The sequence below is a fragment of the Zonotrichia albicollis genome, chromosome 17 (assembly GCF_047830755.1).
Source record: "Zonotrichia albicollis isolate bZonAlb1 chromosome 17, bZonAlb1.hap1, whole genome shotgun sequence".
Lineage (NCBI taxonomy): Eukaryota > Metazoa > Chordata > Aves > Passeriformes > Passerellidae > Zonotrichia > Zonotrichia albicollis.
Genome location: NC_133835.1, coordinates 4,621,491 through 4,642,207, shown reverse-complemented (window position 1 = coordinate 4,642,207; position 20,717 = coordinate 4,621,491). Strand labels below are relative to the sequence as shown.

The 20,717-nt window shown below is 42.1% G+C and overlaps 1 protein-coding gene across 11 annotated transcripts in view; it reads right to left on the bottom strand.

Annotated features, from left to right (window-relative positions):
- PTPRT (protein tyrosine phosphatase receptor type T) overlaps window positions 1-20,717 on the bottom strand; it is a 477,859-nt gene that overhangs the window by 27,953 nt on the left and 429,189 nt on the right. For all 11 annotated transcript variants that reach the window (XM_074553619.1, XM_074553620.1, XM_074553627.1 and 8 more), the window contains 5 exons: window positions 18,054-18,241; window positions 11,751-11,838; window positions 3,782-3,858; window positions 2,804-2,840; window positions 1,461-1,558 (listed from right to left, as the gene is read on the bottom strand). In XM_074553619.1, the coding sequence (XP_074409720.1) occupies window positions 1,461-1,558; window positions 2,804-2,840; window positions 3,782-3,858; window positions 11,751-11,838; window positions 18,054-18,241 (488 nt within the window). The remainder of the gene's footprint in view (window positions 1-1,460; window positions 1,559-2,803; window positions 2,841-3,781; window positions 3,859-11,750; window positions 11,839-18,053; window positions 18,242-20,717) is intronic.

Genomic DNA, 20,717 nt, shown 5'->3' with positions numbered 1-20,717 from the left:
ATTTCCATATGTGACTGGCCCATATCAGATGTACAGAACACCTGACAGTCACCACCAGCATCCCTTTTGAGAAAAATCTTTGCTACTGCTCCTGTAATTCTCACCTCTCTCTGTTTAGCCAAAGAACTTCAATTCATGGGGATTGTGGGGTACATGTTGAGGCACTAAATTTGTTTGACTCTGAGCTTTCTTTATCAGATGTGGACACAAACTTGGCATTTTACCAGCTGTGACAGGCTTCAGCTAAGGCTCAAGAGAGAAATCTCCTGAGCAGGTAAACATATCCCAGCTTAGCCAATTCTATGAGCCATGTGCAAAACCACCAAAAAGAAATAAAAGCAAGGCTGTGAAGCTCCAGAAGGGATATTTAGGCTAACAAAGACTATCAGGTTATTAAATGCTCTAGCATGAAGAGTGGAACAATACCTAAAGCTGAAGCAATTAGCTGCAGCAAAGCAGGCTTCATGTTCCAGTTCCAGTCATAATTGAAAGAGGTTTTATAAATATTAAATATGATTAATGCAGGTTTGTTGTGGGTTTTTTGTTGTTTGAGTTTTGTTTTTTTTTTTTTTTTTACACAGAGGCATTTATTCAGAACTGAAGTGTCAGTAGAAGGTAAAATAGAATAAATAGTAATAAATGAACAGAAGCAGCTGGCATTCAACCATGAGATCTAAGGGAAATCAAACACAAAGCAGCTGAATTACTAATGGCTCTGAGTAAACGAGAATTTAAATTTTTCTTAGTACCAAAGCAATGGAAAGTGACAAACATCAGGACAAATTTTTTTAAGAACTCCGATTTCTGGCTGAGAACATCTCTAAAACAAAAACCATGCTGGGAAAAGCCACCCCAGACATTCTGCCTTCTTGTTTCCTGAGGTCCAGCCTACACCTTTTGATTTATCCCTGTTTGGCCCCATGATGGGCTTTGGGAATTGCCTTGTGCTGACACAGGGATGTCTGCTCCAGGTCAGTCCAAGAGAGGGCATTGGTGGCTGTTTGGGAGGCCAACACTGCTGGGTGGTCCCAGGATCCCCAAAAACCCCCAGGAACAGTGACCTCAGGAACTCCAGGCTTTGGACTCTCATGCAAAGAGGTCATTTGGTATTTGGAGCACCAGTCCCATATCCTCCCTCCTCTGGACTTTTAGAGGTGTACTCAAATCATCAGATAAGGAATAACTATTACAGAAGTACATTTTTCCTTCTGTACTGAGGAAGGAGACAGCTTCTGAGCCAGCATAAATGTGTATAACAGTGCCAAAGCCCAGACTTACAGCAGGAACACCATCCTTATTAGGCTAGAAGGGAAGCAGCTAAGTGTTACAAAACCCAGAGAGGCTGAATTCATTCCCTTCCTGCAGGAAGCAACAGGCATTTTGCTGCTGAGCTCTCCTGAGCAGCAGCTCTGTGTTAAAGCCAGCCCTGGTCTGGTTTCACACTGGGAGTGGCACCTTACCCTGCCCACCTCCACCAGGTTGGTGACCATGACAACGCTCGCAGAGTTTTCTTGCCAAATCATTCTCCAGAAATCCTTCACTGTCTCCTGCATCGGCCCTGGGGCAGGAGAGAACACAAAAAGGACATCTCAAGAGAGTGCATGGAATGGCAATAACCCCTTCCAGCTGCTCTCCAGCCATTGTGCTGCTCCCTCAGGATCCTGCTGTCTCTCAGAGCATCCCTGTGCCATTCAGAGTTACAGACATGAACAGCCTGAGCTCTCTGAGGGGTCAGACCCTTCCTCACAGCAGCTATTTGAGGTTCCAGCATGGTGGCAACAGAAGGATGGCCCCAGTAGGAAACTGTGTGTGAGTGATGGGACAAGGATGTACCCCACACTGCAGCTGTATTAAGGTGTGTTGTAATTCACACCTGATGCAGCACACCACTTCACGGTTCAATACTGATTAATTATGAGGGAGGAAGGAAACATGCAGAAATTTGCTCTTTTCTGAAGCTTCCCCCATAAAAATTTCAGGTTCCAATAGCCAACCAACCAGTGCTCACAAGAGGTCTGTCAGCCTAGAGCCTCTCCCTGACCTTATTTCTTATCAGAAACTCTTCAGGTGACTTACAGAAGGTGATGTTCAAATGCATTTCTTACTAGCTCCTCTCAATGGCTCATCAGTCACAGCTTATTCACACTGCCCTCCTCAAGCAGGGTAAACCCAAGACCCACAGAGTCCCCTGTAGTTGTCCTTTCATATTTCATGCACAAATGACACGTTCTAGGCTGTGCTGCCACCTCTAAGTCCATGGCATTTTCTATTCCTGCAGCTGAGGTTTTAACTCTGAGTGGCATAAAGATATTGGAAAATTCTATATCCTTCCCTCTTTTGCCCATATGTAGTAATTACATATCCCCTGAGCAGAGAGAGACACAGCTTTCCCAGGATTTTCCTGGGAAGCTGTGAGAAAGCTCAGAGACAGAATTAAAACAATTGTTATCTCAATCTCTACACCTGGCAGGAAATCTCCTGTTTGTCAAAGATGTTTACAAGAAGGAGTTGTCCCTTCTTGACCAACAGGTGAGAGAAGATTCCTAAAGGCCAATCAGGTCTTAGGTCCACAATTTTTTCTACAAGAACTGTGAATTTCTAATAATAAAGTGCCTTTTCATGCCTTCTGATGATGGAGTCTCTGTATCACCTTTATCTGTCCCTGACACCCCTTCAATGATACCCAAATAACAAATTTTCAGGTGTTCCCCAAAACAGATGATGTCACCCCACAAAAAACTCCTACAACAGTATAAACCAGCAGTGGGTTTACAAATATTTAGACATACAAGAGTGAACTTGCCTTGAGTTGCAATGTAATGGCGAGGCCGATGGTACCCCTGGAAAAAAAAAAAAGAAAATAGATAAATGTCTGTGAAATCACAGCTCAGACAAAGCCCACCAGGGATTTGATACTTTCCAGGTGCCAACTGCTGCCCTCTGGACAGTGTATAATTATGTAATATATTATAATTAACTGGTTATGGAATGAATGAATGAATGAATGAATGAATGAATGAATGAATGAATGAATGAATGAATGAATGAATGAGGCTGGCCGTAAGAGATTTTAAGGAAGGGCATCTCCCTCAGATGAATAATACAATCTCTTCTTGCCAAAGATAAGACAGGAATGGGGCACTTTTAAACTACTTCCACAAAGAAACACAAATCCTGAGTTACCTGAGGGTAACACTGAAAACAGATAGGCAAAACACTGCATCTTCTTGTTTGAAAAGAAGAAAGGTATGAATTTGTCTCTGCAAAAATTCTAGGGCATATTTTATCTTTTCAAGAAACTATTCTAAACATTTCCTTTTGCTGTGACTTAAGAGCTGTGTTGAAGAAATGCTCATAGATTGGATCACTGTGTGTGAGACAGAGGCTGCTTTTCCAATGTCATTTTAGAACAGTTTAAAAAAAAGTCAATCTGTTTACATACATGCCTTCTGCACCACAACTTTGTGAGTGGTTGGCAAGTCTCTGATATCAACTAATGCTATTGTGAGGGGCTGATATTGATTTCTGCATCCATCATCTAAGCCCACGTCCCACTTCTGCTGGGGGATCTGTCAACACAGGAAATCTCCATCTGCCCAGATTGGTCAGACAAAATAAACTGGAGACTGAGAACCTTCTCCCTGTCACAACACAGCGTTTGTACAACGTTCAGCTGCCACTCATCTCACATCCACAGCCTGTCCCTGTGTCGGAGGCACCAAATTCATAATCAGGCTTGTCACAGGAGGGTTTGTCACAGGGGGATGTCCAGGAGCCTTACGTCGATGTAATTGGCGTTGATGTAGTCGGAGTGAGGGTCCCCATCCAGCAGCTGCAGTCTCACTCTTGAGTGATCATCTGAGGGAAGGAAAGGAAAAGAAGTGACAGTAACGATAAAGAGGAGTTTCCAAGTGCTCTGGTGCATCTGCTGGCTCCTGCAAGGGTGGTGTGGTGGAATTATGGAATGCCCTGAGCTGAAAGGGACACACAAAGGGCAGCTCCTGGCCTCAAGAATCCCACCATGGTAATTGAATATTGAATACTTACAATAATAAAAAACGGAACAGCATCACATGTATCCCTGTTGCTAAAAGCCGTTTGTTTTTTGTTTAAGATGTGATGTCTAGATCCTTAAGTTAGTCATGCTCTGTATTCTGCCAGCATAATCCTTATGGAGATTTGAGACAGGTCACAAATGTCACCTGGTTTGGGAGGTTTGGGACAGATCTTTGCAAGGTGCATCTCCATGACAAAAACCATTTTCCTGCTTGGAAGCTCCAAACTCCCTTGGCTTCATCTGATCTATGGAAACTGAGGCAAGAGCTAAAACTGACAAGACCAGGACATAATTAAATAGATCACAACAGAGATATAAAAGATTAAGGAGGGCAAAATGGCATTGAAATCCTGCAAATAAGAAATGGAAAAAAACCCAGAAACTGGAAGGAAATACGAATTAAATCAGAGCAACATTCCTTTACGCAACCCACAGCAGCAAAATGGCATTGAGACAGCGTTGAAAAAAACCAACAAAATCAGAACTGTTCATCTTTTTGAGGAGATTCAAAGTTACTTTAGATAAGGCAATAAAATAGCAGAGATCAATCTTTCCATCTCCCAGCATGCTCCACAGCTCAGACGCAGAAAGGAACAACCCCAGCGGGCAGATTATGTCATGATTTTCCACCAGGGGAATATTTTGATCTTTCTGTGGAACAGCTGGTGCTGGGCTCTGTCACAGGAGATACTCCAGAGCCAGGCTGCTGATGTGATTTGCTCTGGCAATCCCAGCCCTGGCATGCAGTTAATTGCAGAACTGCTTCTAAGGGCCAGTTGCTTGGCAGAGGCCACTGGGTTATGGGGGTCACTGCTGGCCATGCTGTGCTCATTTTTAAATGATTTTTTTAAAAGAAGTATAATATCGAGTCCATTAAGTTTATTTCCTCCCTGCCAGCTCTATGGAGCATAGCTCTCAGTCAGAGTAGCATTAATGTTCAGCAGCACTTTGCAGAACACAGGCCTGAGCATGATTTACATTCAATTAAAAAGAATCATAGCAATGAAACATAAAAATATGAGGTGTGATTCTGCAGTAACTCAGTCAAAAGGGGTTTAGTCATGTCTTAATTAAATGTAGAATCAGATAATAATTGTGAAGACAGATGTGGGAGCAGTTCTGAAAACCAAGACTTGGACATATATTAAATATTCATTTGGCTGTGTAAAGGAATGATTCCACTCTGTTCAGCCATTGGGTGAGATTTATACACCTAAAAAAAACTACAACAACATTGCTGCATTTATCAAATCCTATATCTGCATTCAAAGAAGGTTCTGCACATGAATCAATCAAAAGCTCTGTTATATTTGTATTAATAAATATAACCTTTGTAGACACAGGGAAGCAGGGGTATTTCTCTAAGTGCTGATGTTCCCAATTACCTGCACTCAAGGCAGCTGCACGAGGAGTGGAAGTAAATCATGTGGTTAGACAGACAACAAAAGAATTTATACTTAGAGCAATTCACAGAGACAGACAGAGAGCTGATTAAACCGGACATGTGGGTGAAATACAGGGAAACTCCCGCAGACAACTTCACACTTGCAATTCCAGGCAGCAAACTAAACTTGTTAGGAGCCACATGGAACAACAGCAAAGGAAAAGCAAACCCTGGAGCAAATGCCTGGGAGGGGAACATTTACTGACTCCTCCCAAGAGAACACCACTGTGGAAGTCTCAACTCATTGCAACAACATGAAAATGCTGTTTGCAACAACCAAAAAATGATGAGACCAAAAATGATGAGACCAAAAACATCCCCAATGAGAGGGGAAAAGGATTTCAGGTTCATCTTTTAATGAGGGACACAGACAATGTCTGCAGCTGGAGAGCTCTGAATAACCCTGGAGGAAGCACCTGCCTCTCGTCATTTCATGGAGCCAAACATCAAAATTAAGTTTCAGCACTTTGTGCCACTCTTTGGACAGAAAGTTAAAGTTGGCAGGATGAAATACATCCAGAGGGAGCTGGATGGGTAAGGCCTGGGAAACAGGCTGAGAGCAGCTCCATGATTTCAGACAATTATGGATAATTATGGCTAAGGAAAAGATGCTCAGTAGGTGCAAAAAAATGTTGTTGGTTTATTTTCCTTTTTCCCCTTTTTTTTAAAGTCAAATATGGGAAAAAAAACATAAAGGATGAAGAAATTTAACTGAAGATTAATGCTTTTTTGTTGTTGTTGTTTTTAAAAGGAGACACTCAGTTCTAATCATATTTTGGGACCAAATGAAAAATGCTTTAAGCTGAACTTTTCTTTCAGAGGACAGAATTCAAAATATTTCATTGCACATTTTACTAAAATGAGATTAATTCCTGAGGGAGATTTATTGCTCTTCCAAGTGAGAACAGCGCAGCAGGAAAAAAAAAAAAAATCTGTGTATATGTGAAGCACAGAAAATATTAATGATGTCTTAATGGTTTCTTTAACCTTGTTCCAAAGTTTAGGAGAACAGTCTGGATAAAAGTTCATGAAAGAAGTTCCCTTGTAAATCGCTTTTTTCCACAAAAAAACTTTGGGATTTGACTAAAAAATAAATAGGCAAATTATTATGCTCTTAGTAGTAAGAATCTTGTACTTAGGGTTTTTTGCCTACAGACTTTAAAGAGCTATTTAAAGAACAGCACATGCATTTATTATCTCTTCTCCCAGTGGTTAAAACTTATTTCTGATTCTTCTCTTTATCCACTGGACTCCTCTAGCCAAGGACACAGAATTCTTGGCAGACTGAAATGAAAGTGTTGCTCAACTCTTCACTAAATTTATCAGACATTATATCCCTGTGTGTTGAAAATGGACTCTAAGAAATATTAAAAATGAAGGGTAAACAGGAAAAAAAAAAAAAGGAAAAGTTGCATTCAGGACCACAAAAAATAGAAAAAAACTTAAGAAATGTGTAAATGGTTTTATTTCTCCCTGCTTACTCCACTCCTCCTGCTAGTTAGCAGAACTCTAAATTTATATGAAGAGTAGTTTGACTGAAAATTGGTCTTAAAACAGACTTCAAAAATGACAAGAATTTCACTGAAAAGCTCTGTGCTCCCACTTTAGCACAAAATTGTTACCGTTTTAAGCTCCTGTCAAAATTCCCATTAGTGATCATTTGAAGTATCATTGCAATTTCTCCACGTCTCATTTTGACACCAGCACTGGATTAATCTCACACAACTTTCGCCACCGAAACATTACACAGCTCATCTCGACTGCCTGCCAGGGTCCCCCACTCAGGGGTGGGGAAACACACACAGACCTGCAGATTCACCCCAGTTCTGGGACAAAACCATGATTTATCCTCATTCTGTGCTCCCCTTTCTGCCCCCACTGACCCTGGAGCGTGCCATGAGAACTGGGCAACATCCAGGTGGGATGAATCACACTCTGTCAGGGCCAAATTCCTTGGATGTCACACAAATTCCATGGATATCGCACAAATTCCATGGGATATCACCCAAATTCCATGGATATCACTCACATTCCATAGATATCACAGAAATTCCATAGATATCACATAAATTCAATAGATACCACACAAATTCAATGGGATATCACACAAATTCCATGGATATCACACAAATTCAATGGGATATCACACAAATTCAATGGATGTCACACAAATTCCATGGATGTCATAAAATTCCATGGGATATCACACAAATTCAATGGGATATCCCACCAATTCAATGGGATATCACACAAATTCCATGGATATCACACAAATCCCATGAATATCACACAGACATGCAAGAGTTTAGGCACTACAGAAGAAATCATGGAATAAAAATGCTTGAAAATTGGAAGACTTCTGTTCCAAATCCAATCTCTGGAAGTGTCCAAGGCCAGGCTGGATGGGACTTGGAGCACCCTGGGACAGTGGAAGGTGTCCCTGCCATGGCAGGGGTGGAACTGGATGGACTTTAAGGTCCCTTCCCACCCGAAGTCTGGAATTCTTTGCAGTTTTTTTTAAATTTCATTTCTTATCCCTGTCTGTGAGCAAGAGGTTCCCTCCACCTGTGTCAGCTGAAAGCTTCATCTCTTCCACCCCAAAATTCTCTGATTAATTGTCAGTTTTCCAACCCAAAGCATATGGCAGTCAGAGAATGAAGGAAACAAAGCAAATTTCTCCACTGTCTTTTTGTCACCAGCACTGTAGTTTTTAGTGGACCATCATAAGAATTCAAATAGAGGGAAGAAAGAAAGGCACAGAAAGTTCTCTCCATCAGCAGAAGCAAAACATCATCCTATCTCTTCCCATCCTCAGCTCTCAACTGAGAGCTTTTATTCTCCCACAATGTTAATGGCTCTAAATCTTGGCAAGATGGAGAGAAATCAAATAGAACCAAAGGTCCCATATAGCTTCTGGACATTTTCTCTTCTCTTGTAATAGATTCAGCTCAACATCCCTCGCCCAACAATCACTTTTCTGATGCTCTTTGAAGGTCTCAATATCTGGGCCCTAAAGCAGAATTAAGTAATTTCGCTTCAGCACATAAATGGGTACACTGCCTACGCTTGTCCCCTAAAGAAAATCCTGGCATCTCCACGACTGTCTTTGTTTTTACAGCTTTTATAAAAGTGCAGGAGCAAAGCTCATGGGCTCTGTTCATATAATAAAAGGTTCAAGCAGGGCAGCTTCCTTCAGCATGGTAAGTCTGCAACTTCTCACCATACACAGTGGATTTCTGTGGTCATGCAGACCTCAAATCCACTGCTCAGCTTTTCCTTTCCTTGCTCCAAAAACTGTTACAGATGGGAGGGAATGATGGAAAGCTGGGAAAGCTCTGTGAGTTCTCCTGCCCCTCCTCTGCATGAGCAGATCAGCTCTCAGGCTGGTCTGCAGCTTTGCTTTGCAAATGTAAGAAGAAGAGCAGGTGTTGGGGCTGGCAGTGTGATCCAGGTTTTCAGAGAGAGGCACGATGTTAATGCAGCTCTGGGAGAGCAGTGAGCCAGTAAAACAGTCCTGTAAGCGTGCTGTTACCCACGAGGCTGTAAAGACAAGATCTAATCTGCTGTGATTCACTGAGCAATGCTACTCATTGCAAGGGCTTACAAACCCACATTCTAACACCAGTCTCTGGAGCTGCTGCTGCAGAAGTCAGATCAAAACCTGACTTTCCAATTCACTCCCCAGAAGGCAGGGGATTTGTTGTACAGGAGGGATAAATGGTTAAATAAATAATGTTAATTGCTACATGCAGCCTTTTACCAAATAAACTGGTAGGGGCAACCAGTGCCTGCTCTGGGTTTCATCAGCCACTACAATTGACGTACAACAAAACAGCTCAGGGTATAACTGTGTTCCACCTCCTCTGCTCAGGCTTTTGCCCAGTTTGTACCCACAGAGCACAATTTGTTTGCATGACCTGCCTGGAGGGAAGCACTGCCCTGCTGTTCTCAGCCCTGCTCTCCATCCTCTGCTCTGGCTCCTGCCCTGACTCTACTCAGGGAGTTTGCCCAACTCACCCACCAGTGGGGTCTGGCTCCAGGCTTAGCTGATAACTCTGAAATAATTTTACAAAATACCAGATGAATTATATGCTCCTTCCCTTGGCATCTTTCTTTTCTTCTCCCTTCCAAGCCTTCTCAATATCACTGTTGTATATTTCTAAATTCTCCTTGCTGTCTTTTAAAAGAGCTCTTGTCTCCTTCTCTTCAATAAATATTTGAAGAGAAGAAAGCCCACTCCACCCTCTCAGCCCCTTTCACAAATCTTTCCCAACAGTCCTCAAACTTGAGCTCCTTTTCTGACACTTCACACCGTGCAGATTCTTGTTCCTTAGCTCTGATTACATTTTGCATTCCCTTATTCAAGTTCATCACCTCCTATCTGCACGGCTGCAGTATTTATATTTAGAGCTAAAAGCCTCGTGTCACTCTTCCTTAGACAACAATTTGTCTTTGTGAACACCTTCTCTTTAGATAACATCCCATTTATCTTCCTTGATTTTGCTTCTTGAACTCCTCACATTTCACTTGGAGTTCAAGGTTTTCTTCATGACCATCTTCAACATAAATGAGATGGAAGCTTTTGCACAGTTTTACCTTTTTTCACCTCCTCTTTTGAATTATGCCAAGTGCTTCCTCAAAATCATCCAAAGAAACAAATCCTTTCATATTTCCTTCATTATATCATACCACAGCACTTCCACTTTCAATCCAGTGTCTAGAGGTGGATGATTCATCTGTCTTAGGCTCATTTAATTGGAGCTAATTGCATAGACAGGTGAACAGAGCCTCTGTCTGGACGTCTCTCTTTGCCACTGCGACACAGAAAGCTCACAGTGAGGTGCAGCTGAAATTAAGGGAGACAACTTCCATGCTAATTGTAATATTCCAGTACAGTCACTTCCATTTTCCACATGGATAAAGAACACTGGTGAACTTGGTGACCTGCTCACAAACCACACAAAGCCAGCAGCAGAACTGGGATCACATCAGGGCTCACAAATTTCAGTCTTCATTTCCAGATTCCTTCATCTTTACCATGGGGCCCCTGAACTGAGATGTTCTAGGTCATTCCCCAAAACTGGCACACGAATCACTTATTTCAAGGTTGCAGAGAGAGGAGTACTGATGTGTGAGTTGAGGTCTCTTTATGAAGAGGTTGGGGTTTCGGGTCAGTTGAGGTGTTGTTGTTTTGGTGCTTTTTTTTTTTTTGTGCTTTTAAAAAAATTTTTTAGCAAAATCTATCTGTTCTACAAGAAATACATTTTTAACCCAAGAACAAAAATATAGTATGAAATATATCACTCAGCACAACTTAATTTTGCCCTCAGAGCATTCTATAGATTTTCCCAGTCATGAAAATCTATGGTACATTCATTTATATTCTGATTTCTTATTCTGATGGTTTCAAGCTTGGCTTCTCCAACTTGATTCAGCTCAGCAGCCCTTGAGAAGAATTAATTCTCATACCTCCTCTCCCCAGTCATTACCAGGAATAATGAAACAGTGGTGAAATGCCTGGAGAGTTTGTGGAAAGCTGTTTTGGAGAGAAACTTTGGAAGAGGCTTCACAAATACCTGACAAAAATGAGGAAGGTGAGTTTAGTCTTGCTTTGAAGAATAAAGGTGTCCTAAATAGTTTTATGGACTCTTTCCTGCCCTGCAGTTCTGCTGTGTATTGCTATTCCTGTAACATCAACAGGAACTGATCACTGAAAGAAGTAAGCCAAGACATTTTAGTGCATTTTCAGCTGCCTTATTATGATCCTGAGGCAGAAGTTAAGCTTGTCCCACCCTTCAAACCAGCTCTAGGGACCAGCAGTGACTGCTCCACTGGCTGCTGATCACAAGGAAGGAGAAAACCTGGCCTCTGAGCCACAGCTAAAAACCTGACCTGTCTGCAGCTCCTCTCTTTTGTGGCACTGGAAGCTCTGGGTTTTGTAGTGAAAATAGACAGAAAATGGACATCAACATATAAAAAGTGATAGAAAGATTTAGCCCTTGAGCTACAAACCTAAAGCAGAAAGCAAGGTAGGTAGAAAATGTGTAACATCATGCAAGGATGCTATGAAAACTAAGGATTAAAAAAATATGAAATAAAATAAATCCTAGGAATAAAGCCTGTAACAAATGGGCTGAACACAGTCAGTACTGTTAGCCAGCTCCTGGTGAGCTTCTCAAACACCCCCTTCTCCACAGCACACAGGTAGTATCCCCCAGGATGCCCAGTTCAATGTGAATTTACACCTACAGGAGATTATGTTCCCATATCTGTTCTTGTTGCGGTTCTCGTCTTCCTTGGCCGTATCCCAGGATGCCGTCTGCCCCTCGGGGAGTGCCTGCAAAATAAACAGTAAAGGAGGGTTTAAATCACCTGGTCAATGCCTTCAGGTGGGGCAAGAGCTGTAAAGAAGAGCAGGGCAAAAATAAAGGAGCTGCATAATACAGTAGCTGACCAAGGAAACACTGCTGGTGAGGAAAGGGCATCTCCAGCAATGGGAAAAGCAGAGCTTGTGCAGACCATTTGCACCTCTTGTCTTCTGCCAGCCAAGAATCATTTTCCTCCTGCTACTTCACATCTGAAATGATCAGGGGAATTTGTTTCTGGCTGCACAGTCACAGGTTATCCTCACTGCCCCTGTAGAACAAGACTTGGGGAGATTTCACTTGACTACACCTCTAAGAAAACTCAGATGTTTGAAACCCAGTGCTCAGCCTTTAATATTTAAGCTGAAAATAGAGTGGTTTCATCTATTTCTGTGTTAATAATGGGTGATGCAATACAAGCCATTTGCTGGATTTCTCTGGGGAAAGATAAAGCAGCTCAGAGTTTTAGATCATGTATAAGAAAGGAAGGAAAAACAAGGTAAAGAATGCTCATGAAGCACAAGAATAAACAGCCATTTTCCTAAAATCTGCTCTTTCAGATGACGAAGGAAGAGGGAAAGGAACTGGCAGCACACAGTGCCACCCTCCCTGCAGCTCAGCCCTACAACTATTCTGCACACCCTCACATGAGTCACTTTATCCTGGAGACATGTCCAGGAGGGATTTTCAAGGCAGAGCCTGGAAAGCAGCAGTTGGAGGATGGTCCTGCCTTTCTTGGAAAAAACATGGGTGAGCAGCCCCTCCTGAACTGTCTCTCCTCCCAGATGTACCCCCTAACACGATTCTGCATCACCAAAATCATCATTGGAAGTTTTATTATTTCTTGTCCTTGGGGAATTACAGAGGGTTTATACCACAGTTATTGTAAAGTCACATCTGCCTCAGCCAGCAGCGGGTAGTTTGACACAGCTGTGTTACAAAATGAATTTATATTCATCTTCACAAGCCACCCAGGTCTATTATGTGCCTGAATGCAATAGCAGAGAGACACAATTAGGATCTACAACACTGGAGTTACAATTAAACTTAATATGAGCAAAGCCCTGGCAGAGCAGATCGCTGTGAATTTCCCGCAAAGGGTTCCAGGACAGAAAATGTCAGGCACTGCAGCACTGCCACGAGCTCTGCTGACAGAGACAGGGACACTGAGTTCCTATTCAAAAGCCCAGGAGAAAGAGTAATAACTCTGTAATTGGTGAGGGCTTTGATCACACATATATTTCCTTTGCAGACTGTTGTTTCCAAAGAGCAGCTCATCTTCTGAGGAAAAACACCCAACCAAGAAACTCACACACAAAAAAAAACCCAAAAAAAAAACCTCTGAGTGAAAGAAAAGAGGTGAAGAAGGCTCATTTTCATCTTCAAAGAGCAAGGAAAAAGGTGCCTTATTTTTCCACTAATATCGAATTACAGCAGATTGACCAGAGAATGGCAACTGTCATTAGGTGCCTAATCAGAGCTATCTGAAAAGAAAAAGAAATAAAAGAAGATCCTTTCTCATGACTTCCACATGGGAGAAGCTATCTTGGCTAGAGAAAATATATTCAGGTCCAATAAATCCCTTTTCAACAAACCGTATCCTTTCATTTGATTTGAACATGCAATTCTCCACTGAAATTGATGTTTTTATATTTGCTGATGGAGCCTCCGAAGATTTACGAGTCCAGGATTTTTCATTGCATTCAATCCCACAGAAATCCCTGCTTTCCAGAGAACTGACCAGCTCTGAAGGGAGGGAGCACAGCTCTGCTTGGTGGTGAACACAAACCACCTTTGCCCCTTACATCCCCACTTTTATAAACATCAGATGAACAAACTGGAGGAACTCCATGTACAACCCAAATAATTTCCTCATATCCCAAAAAATGCAGCACCAAGAACTGGAGCTACATTAAAAAGAAAGACAAGAATATGGATTATAATTGGCTTGCATCCAGAAAACGAGGAGAATGGCTAATGCTTTGTTCCTTCAGGTTTTTATGGTGCAATAAGTATCTCTATAATTGTGAAAAGAGTCCTGCTTCTATCTGCATTATCATCAATGTTAAATCAGGACAGATCACTCAGGCACTGGTATTTAATCCATTTTTCCTAGGATATTCTCCCCCTTCTTTCTCTGACTTGGTAACAAGACTTCAAGTGTTCAAAAAAAAAAAAAAGATACTTGATTTTTAAGCTTTTTCTACTTCTAAAACTGCCTAAACTTCTCTTAGAGAAGTTTTGTGAAATCTACATTGAAATATCTTCCCACTAGTGGAATTTAGGTTACAGTGAAGCTTTTTAAGCTAAATTGATCTAAATTTTAGCTGAAATTACAAGCATAGATCTCTCAAAGTCAGCTTCATCTCAATCAAGCTTCCTAAGCACCACAGCCCAGCCATAACTGAAGTGTTCCCATTAAACTGAGGCTCGCTGCAAGCCAATTTGAATTTTGGATGGATGCATTTAGTTAGTTTGCTGTTTGCTTTCAATTTAAATACAAAAAAATCCAATCCTTCATTTTCACTGATCCACCTTAATGCTGCACTTTTGCTGCCAAAGGCAACAACATCAATTCAAAGCTTTTCTGTTCATCTCAAAGTGTGCCATGGAGCCCTGGCCCTCCCTCTGAAGCCATTCCCTTCTCAACAGTGGTGGAAAAACTCTTCCTACAAATCTGATAGGAGCCAGAATTATGAATTACCTGGGCTAAAAAACACAATCTGGAAAAAAAAAAAAGGTATTTCAGCCATTCATTTTGCAGTGTCCCATCATAGCCCGGACCATCAGATCTATTCTTCTGGCCACATGCAAATGTGTAGGCAGAAATCAAAGGGTTAAAGCCAGGGGTGAATTCCACTCTCTGAAGGCTCTCAGCACTAAGATGTTTGAGGAAAGGAGCCACAAAATCTAAAATAACTAAACAGTCTCAGTAATGCAGCAGGAGAATGTGCATTAGTGACATCCTAAATCATAATGGAAAATGAGTCTGGATAATTAAGCCTATTATCTCCTTAGCCAGTAATTGGTGCTTGCAATAAGTCTGTGGGACTGGTCCCACAGCTCCCAACAAATCAGAGCTGATATGTTCTGGAAAAGGGACTGGTGACATTTAAATGTGTCCTGTTTAAATGTTTATGGCTATTCCCAACCCCAAACGGTGCCATCTACACCCAGCACCGCTGACAGATTTTTCTCCCCTATTCCTTTTGTTTTATCACTGAACAGAAGCAGCAGCCAAAAAGGCTCAAAGTCCCACTTTGCCCTCAGGTGCAGCCCTAAAATAACACAGACACAGGGAGTGCTGACAGATTCTCCCACTACTCACACCCGGTTAACACTCGTTTCACACCAGCACTCACACCCCTCACACCATCCCCTCCTGCTTCTCAGCTCCTCCTGCAGCTACCAGGAATATTTTTCTAGATGCCTTCAGCAAAACAAGCTGCCTGTGCTCACACGTGTAGGTGCAGGCATCCTTTAAACAAATATGGAATGCAATTTCCAGGTTACTCGGCGGAGATGGGAAGGCACAGAGATAAGAGATTGTCATGTGTGACTGATATGCTCCGTTCAAAGTGATTTTTCATGAGAGTAAAATTATTTGGTAACATGTCACCAAACAGGCTGCAATTTATGCTATCAATTTGCAAAGTAAGTAGAAAATCAACTCCTTAGAAGAAGAAGAGAAAAAAAAAAGAGCATATTTGGAGGTGACACTGATATTAGTGTCTGAAAACACACTTTAAAAGAGACATCAAATTCTTTCTCGAGATTTTATCAGCTGCTCTGCAAAGCGTCTTGCAAAGCCAATTTTTCAGCTCTGTGCTCCTGCAGATGCCAGGCTGAGCCCGCACTCACAGGCAGCTCAAACCTCCCACCTCCCAGGAGCTCTCCTGCTCCCTGACACCCTCCCAGTGTTATCTGGAGCTGAGGTGCTGCCTCCACCCCATCTCCAAACCCAAATCCCACCATGGAAAATGCCTGGTGGGACAACACAAGGGATTTGTGAGCTTGTGGCATTCTCCAGGCCGTTCCTTGTGAAGAAAGGAATTATGCAAAGCTGTGTAATGCCATCATCCTTGCATAGGTCTGCAGACTGCACTTTGTGGGGAAGGCAGAGCTCGTGGAGCTGAGAGTTGCATTGACATTTTTCATGCTAATGTGCTATTTTGATAATTACCCATGCCAGCACCAGAAAATTACATATATGCCAGCACCTGTTTTTCTTCTTGAACATCAAGAACTGGGTCTTAGGGCAACTGTAATTGAGCTCAATGCAGTTTTGGGTACTCCTCATGGAAATGGAGGCCAAGGGGGGGCTAAGTAAATCTCCTCAGAGAATTATTAACCTTTTTCAATATTAAACAAAGCTCTTTATATAGGTAGCTTAATTAGCATGCTTGATTATGGGCCAAGAGTGCCTAGACCTGGTTAACATACAGCTCCAGAAACATGTGCTATGACAGTTTTTGATGCCATATGATTAAAAAAGCACTCCCTGGTGAGGACCAGGAAAAGACAGGCTCCCAATTACAGCAAACCTCAGCACTGAGGACACAAACCCCATGGACTCATACTTGCAGGGTAGAAAAGTGAGCTGTTTTCATTAAGTAACTTATTTTCACAGCTGTTACATTATTTTTAAATAGTTTTAATGCCACTATGCATATTAATTTCTTATTGCCTTCCCACGAGCTTATTACATTCATTATAATTATCACTTGCTAGAGCTGAGTCTCACATATGTTTGATGCTATTTCCCTCTTCTGTTTGCTCTGCTCTAAATGTGTTTTCCTCTTCCAAATCATCCCCAACATCATGTCTTCTGGTCATGTGGATTATATTCCTGGTAATTCCAGTTTGCAGGGGGAAGAGGTGAGGGGAAATAGGGCAGCTTTCATTTTTCCAGCATAGGTTTTACTCATTGTTGATAGAGGATGTCAGTCAAGCCTATTCTGAGCCAGAGGTTTGATCATATTGGAAAATTTCACCTCCATTTAAGCTACACAAATACCTGACAATTTTGCATTGAGGTCATTGATCTGTGATTTCACGTGATCAATTATAAGAGAGAACTTGGAGCTCCCAAAAAATTCAGGCAAAGCCCTTTCCTTTTCTCACAGCCTGGCTCACACTACTCAAGGAAAACATCCATAAGGAAGGGACTGTGGGAGCGTATGTTCAGCACCTGCTGAATATTCACTGTCTGCTCTTTATGGGACAGAGGGATGGGCACAGTGTCACCCACTTACTGCTGTAGTGATCACCTTCTCTTTGGAATAGAGAGCCTCCAAAGACTGACACTGCTGCAAAACCCTGCCCTCAGAACATCAGAAAGAACAGGATTAGGAGGGTGAATTAAGGAAAAGAAGCTCTCAAAATCAGTTACTCTCCTGTCCCAAGCTTCTACCCCTCATGAGTGCAACTTTTCCTACTCAGTTGTGAAAAATGCCAAACACTTGTTTTTAAAATTTTAAAAGTTTCACAGTAATAAAATGGTTATAAAAATAGTAATACAATTAGAGTAATAATAATTTGGACAATTTGAATTACAACAATATGAGACAATAGAAACAAGGAGTTAAGGACAGTCTGGGTACCTCTTTCTGGGCAACATAAGTCTGAAAAAGGCCCCACGTTAACAGAGGATTAACCCTTAAAACAACAGCCTGTTGCATATTCATACACCTCTTACATGATGCATAAATTCCATTCAAACACAGGATTCTGTCTGGTCAGTGTCAGCTTCTTCCTCTGAATCCTAACAGCGCCTTCAAGCCTGAGCGAGGCAGGAAGAAGTTCATTTCTTCTGATAAGGGAGCAATCAATTCTCTGTCTCTGAAAGATTCAGGTGTCCTGTGGCTGCTATTTCGCTGCAAGTCCTTTCTTTAAAAAAGTATCTTACATAGCATAGTTTCTATTTTAACATTTTGCTATAACCTAAAACTATATTTAGCACACTACTTAACACAGCATAACTCTCTAACACAACACATATAATATTCATTTGAATATTTACGAAAAGCCAGTCATAAAACATGCATTTTCTCACGTGAAGGAAGTTTCCTCTCACCTCGTACTCCTCCTTGAAGCCATAGCCCTGTCCCCTCTTCATCTGGGTGATGAAACCAATCATAAAATACACATTTCTCACATCAGTCACGTGAAGAAAGTTTCCTCTCACCTCATACTCCTCCTTGAAGCCATAGCCCTGTCCCCTCTTCATCTGGGTGATGTGCTGCAGCAGGTCTGCCACGCGGATGGCGGGCTGGAACTGCCCCCGGGGGTAGGACATCTCCACGGGCTCGCAGCTGCGGTACGGGTGGGTCTGGATGGTCAGCGTGGGCTGGGCCAGCTCCCCGTGGCTGCTGTCTGTGGGGACACAGCGGGCACAACAAGCTCTCAGCTACCTGCTATTCCCAGTTTCATCCTCGCTCTCTTTATTTAACACCACCCCGCAGGGCGGCATGGGCAAAAGGAAGTAAAGAAATGAATAGAAAACACAGGTTTATCTAAAATGCCAAGAAGGACTACATCATGCTTGAATATTTTTTTTGTTTCAAGCAGACAAACCTAAAAAGACACGGAGAGAATGAACAGCCAGTCAGGCTAACAAGGAAATGGCACATCTCCACAGCAACTCCAGCAGAGCTACTGTCTTCCCAAACCTGCAAAGGACATGGCTCAGAGATACACAGAGATGAGCAAGAGATCCAGGCAGGATTTGGGGTGTACAGCATGAGATCCAGGCAGGATTTGGGGTGTACAGCATGAGATAACTGAGAGGGACCCCCGTGAACAGCAAGCAAATGATTAGCATTTCAAATAAGTCAGGATGCTCAGGGAAAGTCAACTGTTCTGCTAGTTCAGGCCTAAAATTTTGTATGTCAATGACAACGATGTAATATTATCAGGAAAAAAAAAATAAACCAGCGTAAAAATAAAGTTATCTTGGGTGCAGAAATTTAAATTTCATATATGTAAACTTAATAGAAAAATTCATTTTGAAGGAAGTGGATTTAAAGAAATCTATCAGCATGCAGATGGAATTGCAACTTCATATCCCCAGCAAAACTGTATGTACAACAAAATATTCCCAGTGAACTAAGAGAAAGAAATAATAACTTCAATAACCAAACAATTGACTGTAACAATCTTTAACAACAGGAACTCAGACTAAATGAAAAATTCAATGACTTATCTAGCAGAGCTGTCCAAATTTAAGTATTTGGCCAAATATAGCAGTGTTTTTTCTAGGACTGCAGGGATCTGAGATGCTCAGCTCCTTTCACACTAAAACCTGCATCAATTCTTTCTGGCCTTACCCAGACCAAGGTATTAGCAAACAGAAAATGCATCTCCCTCAGATTGTTCACAAAAGCCCTTTGAGCTTCCACAAACAGGGTTTGTTTCTTACAGCAAGTTCACTGACAAAGAGCTGAAACACCACCTCTTGAGAGCAACACTGCGGCCACGTTTTTAAAGGGATAAAGAATAAATAAATCAAATTGCAATTTCAGGGTGATTTCTGTGAGGCAGAAATAATCTTGGAATGCTCTTGTAAACACTGCTCTGCTTGAGAAACCGCTGTGCAGTTTGGGCAGGGGCTGCCCATGTCCCTGCTGCAAAGGTGGGCAGGAGCAGAGAGCTGAGGGCATCCCACCGTGTCCTCAGCACAGACATGGCAAACAGCAATTCAGCTGGTTTATTATTAGATTAGGGCAAGATGTGAAAGCAGGGATATGCTCTGTTTGGTAGCTGCAGGACTGTGAGGAGATAGGAATGCCAGCAGTGGACACTGCTGCAGGGAAAGCTCATCAGCAGTGGGACATCAACACGGTTGGGGGATGAATTATCAGAGATGCTGAACACAGCCTGCTCCTCTGAAATAAATTAGCACAGTGATCATCTGCTTTGAAGATTAGACTCGTGAATTTCGGGATTTCTGAGTCCCAGGTTCTCATAAACACAGTCACATTCCCAGGACACACAGATTTACAGAACTACGGCTCAAGCAAAGCAACCCTCAAACACAAAATGTGAATAAATTTGGGATTTAAGGAAGAGTAACATCCAAAGCATTTGTATAATCATCCCTAATGCTCTGACTAATGACAGTGTGAGAACTCTGAACAGAGGGAATTTCAAGGCTTATTAATTCCCCTAGTTGGATTCGCTTTCCCAGTGCATCTTTGCTCCCCTATTCCCTATTAACCTCCTGTAATGAAAAGGAGAAGATTTTTATCGCGGACCATTTCCGACAGACGTACTATGCTTAATTTTCCATCATTAGGTTTAATACAAACCCAATTTCACAATTGGCTTCTCCGAGGAACCTGCAAGTAATGCCACATTTTTATCAGCCCCAATTAAAAAACATTACGAGATCCCAATTCAAGAGGGAGCCTTAAAACTAATGTGTGGTTCTGGTGCTAATTCGGGCAGGGCACACGCAGAGCACAGGCGACTTGTAAAATGGAGCTCAGATCAGCCAGCTGCTTTGCAGGCAATTACTAATTTCTCTCTTCATCAGTTCCTTTAATTCTGGTGTACTTGGCTCTCTTCTCAGAGTAATGTGTCACGGGGAGAGGTGAGAGCCAAGAAAGTGGTGGCTCGTTCTTTCCAGATAGCTTCCCTTAAGGCAGGCACTCATGGTGTGGAGGTGGGACTAAAAGAAGGTGCTCAGCGGTAAAGAGGAGTCTGTCTCAGGTCTTTGAGTCCACAGTGACAGCTGGTCTCTTTGGTCAATGAGATAAAAATTGGTGCAAATCCCTCTGATTGTAGGAGCAGCTCTTGTGGCACAGAAGCTCAGAATGGTTTGGGCTTGGAAGGAACCATCTCATATCAA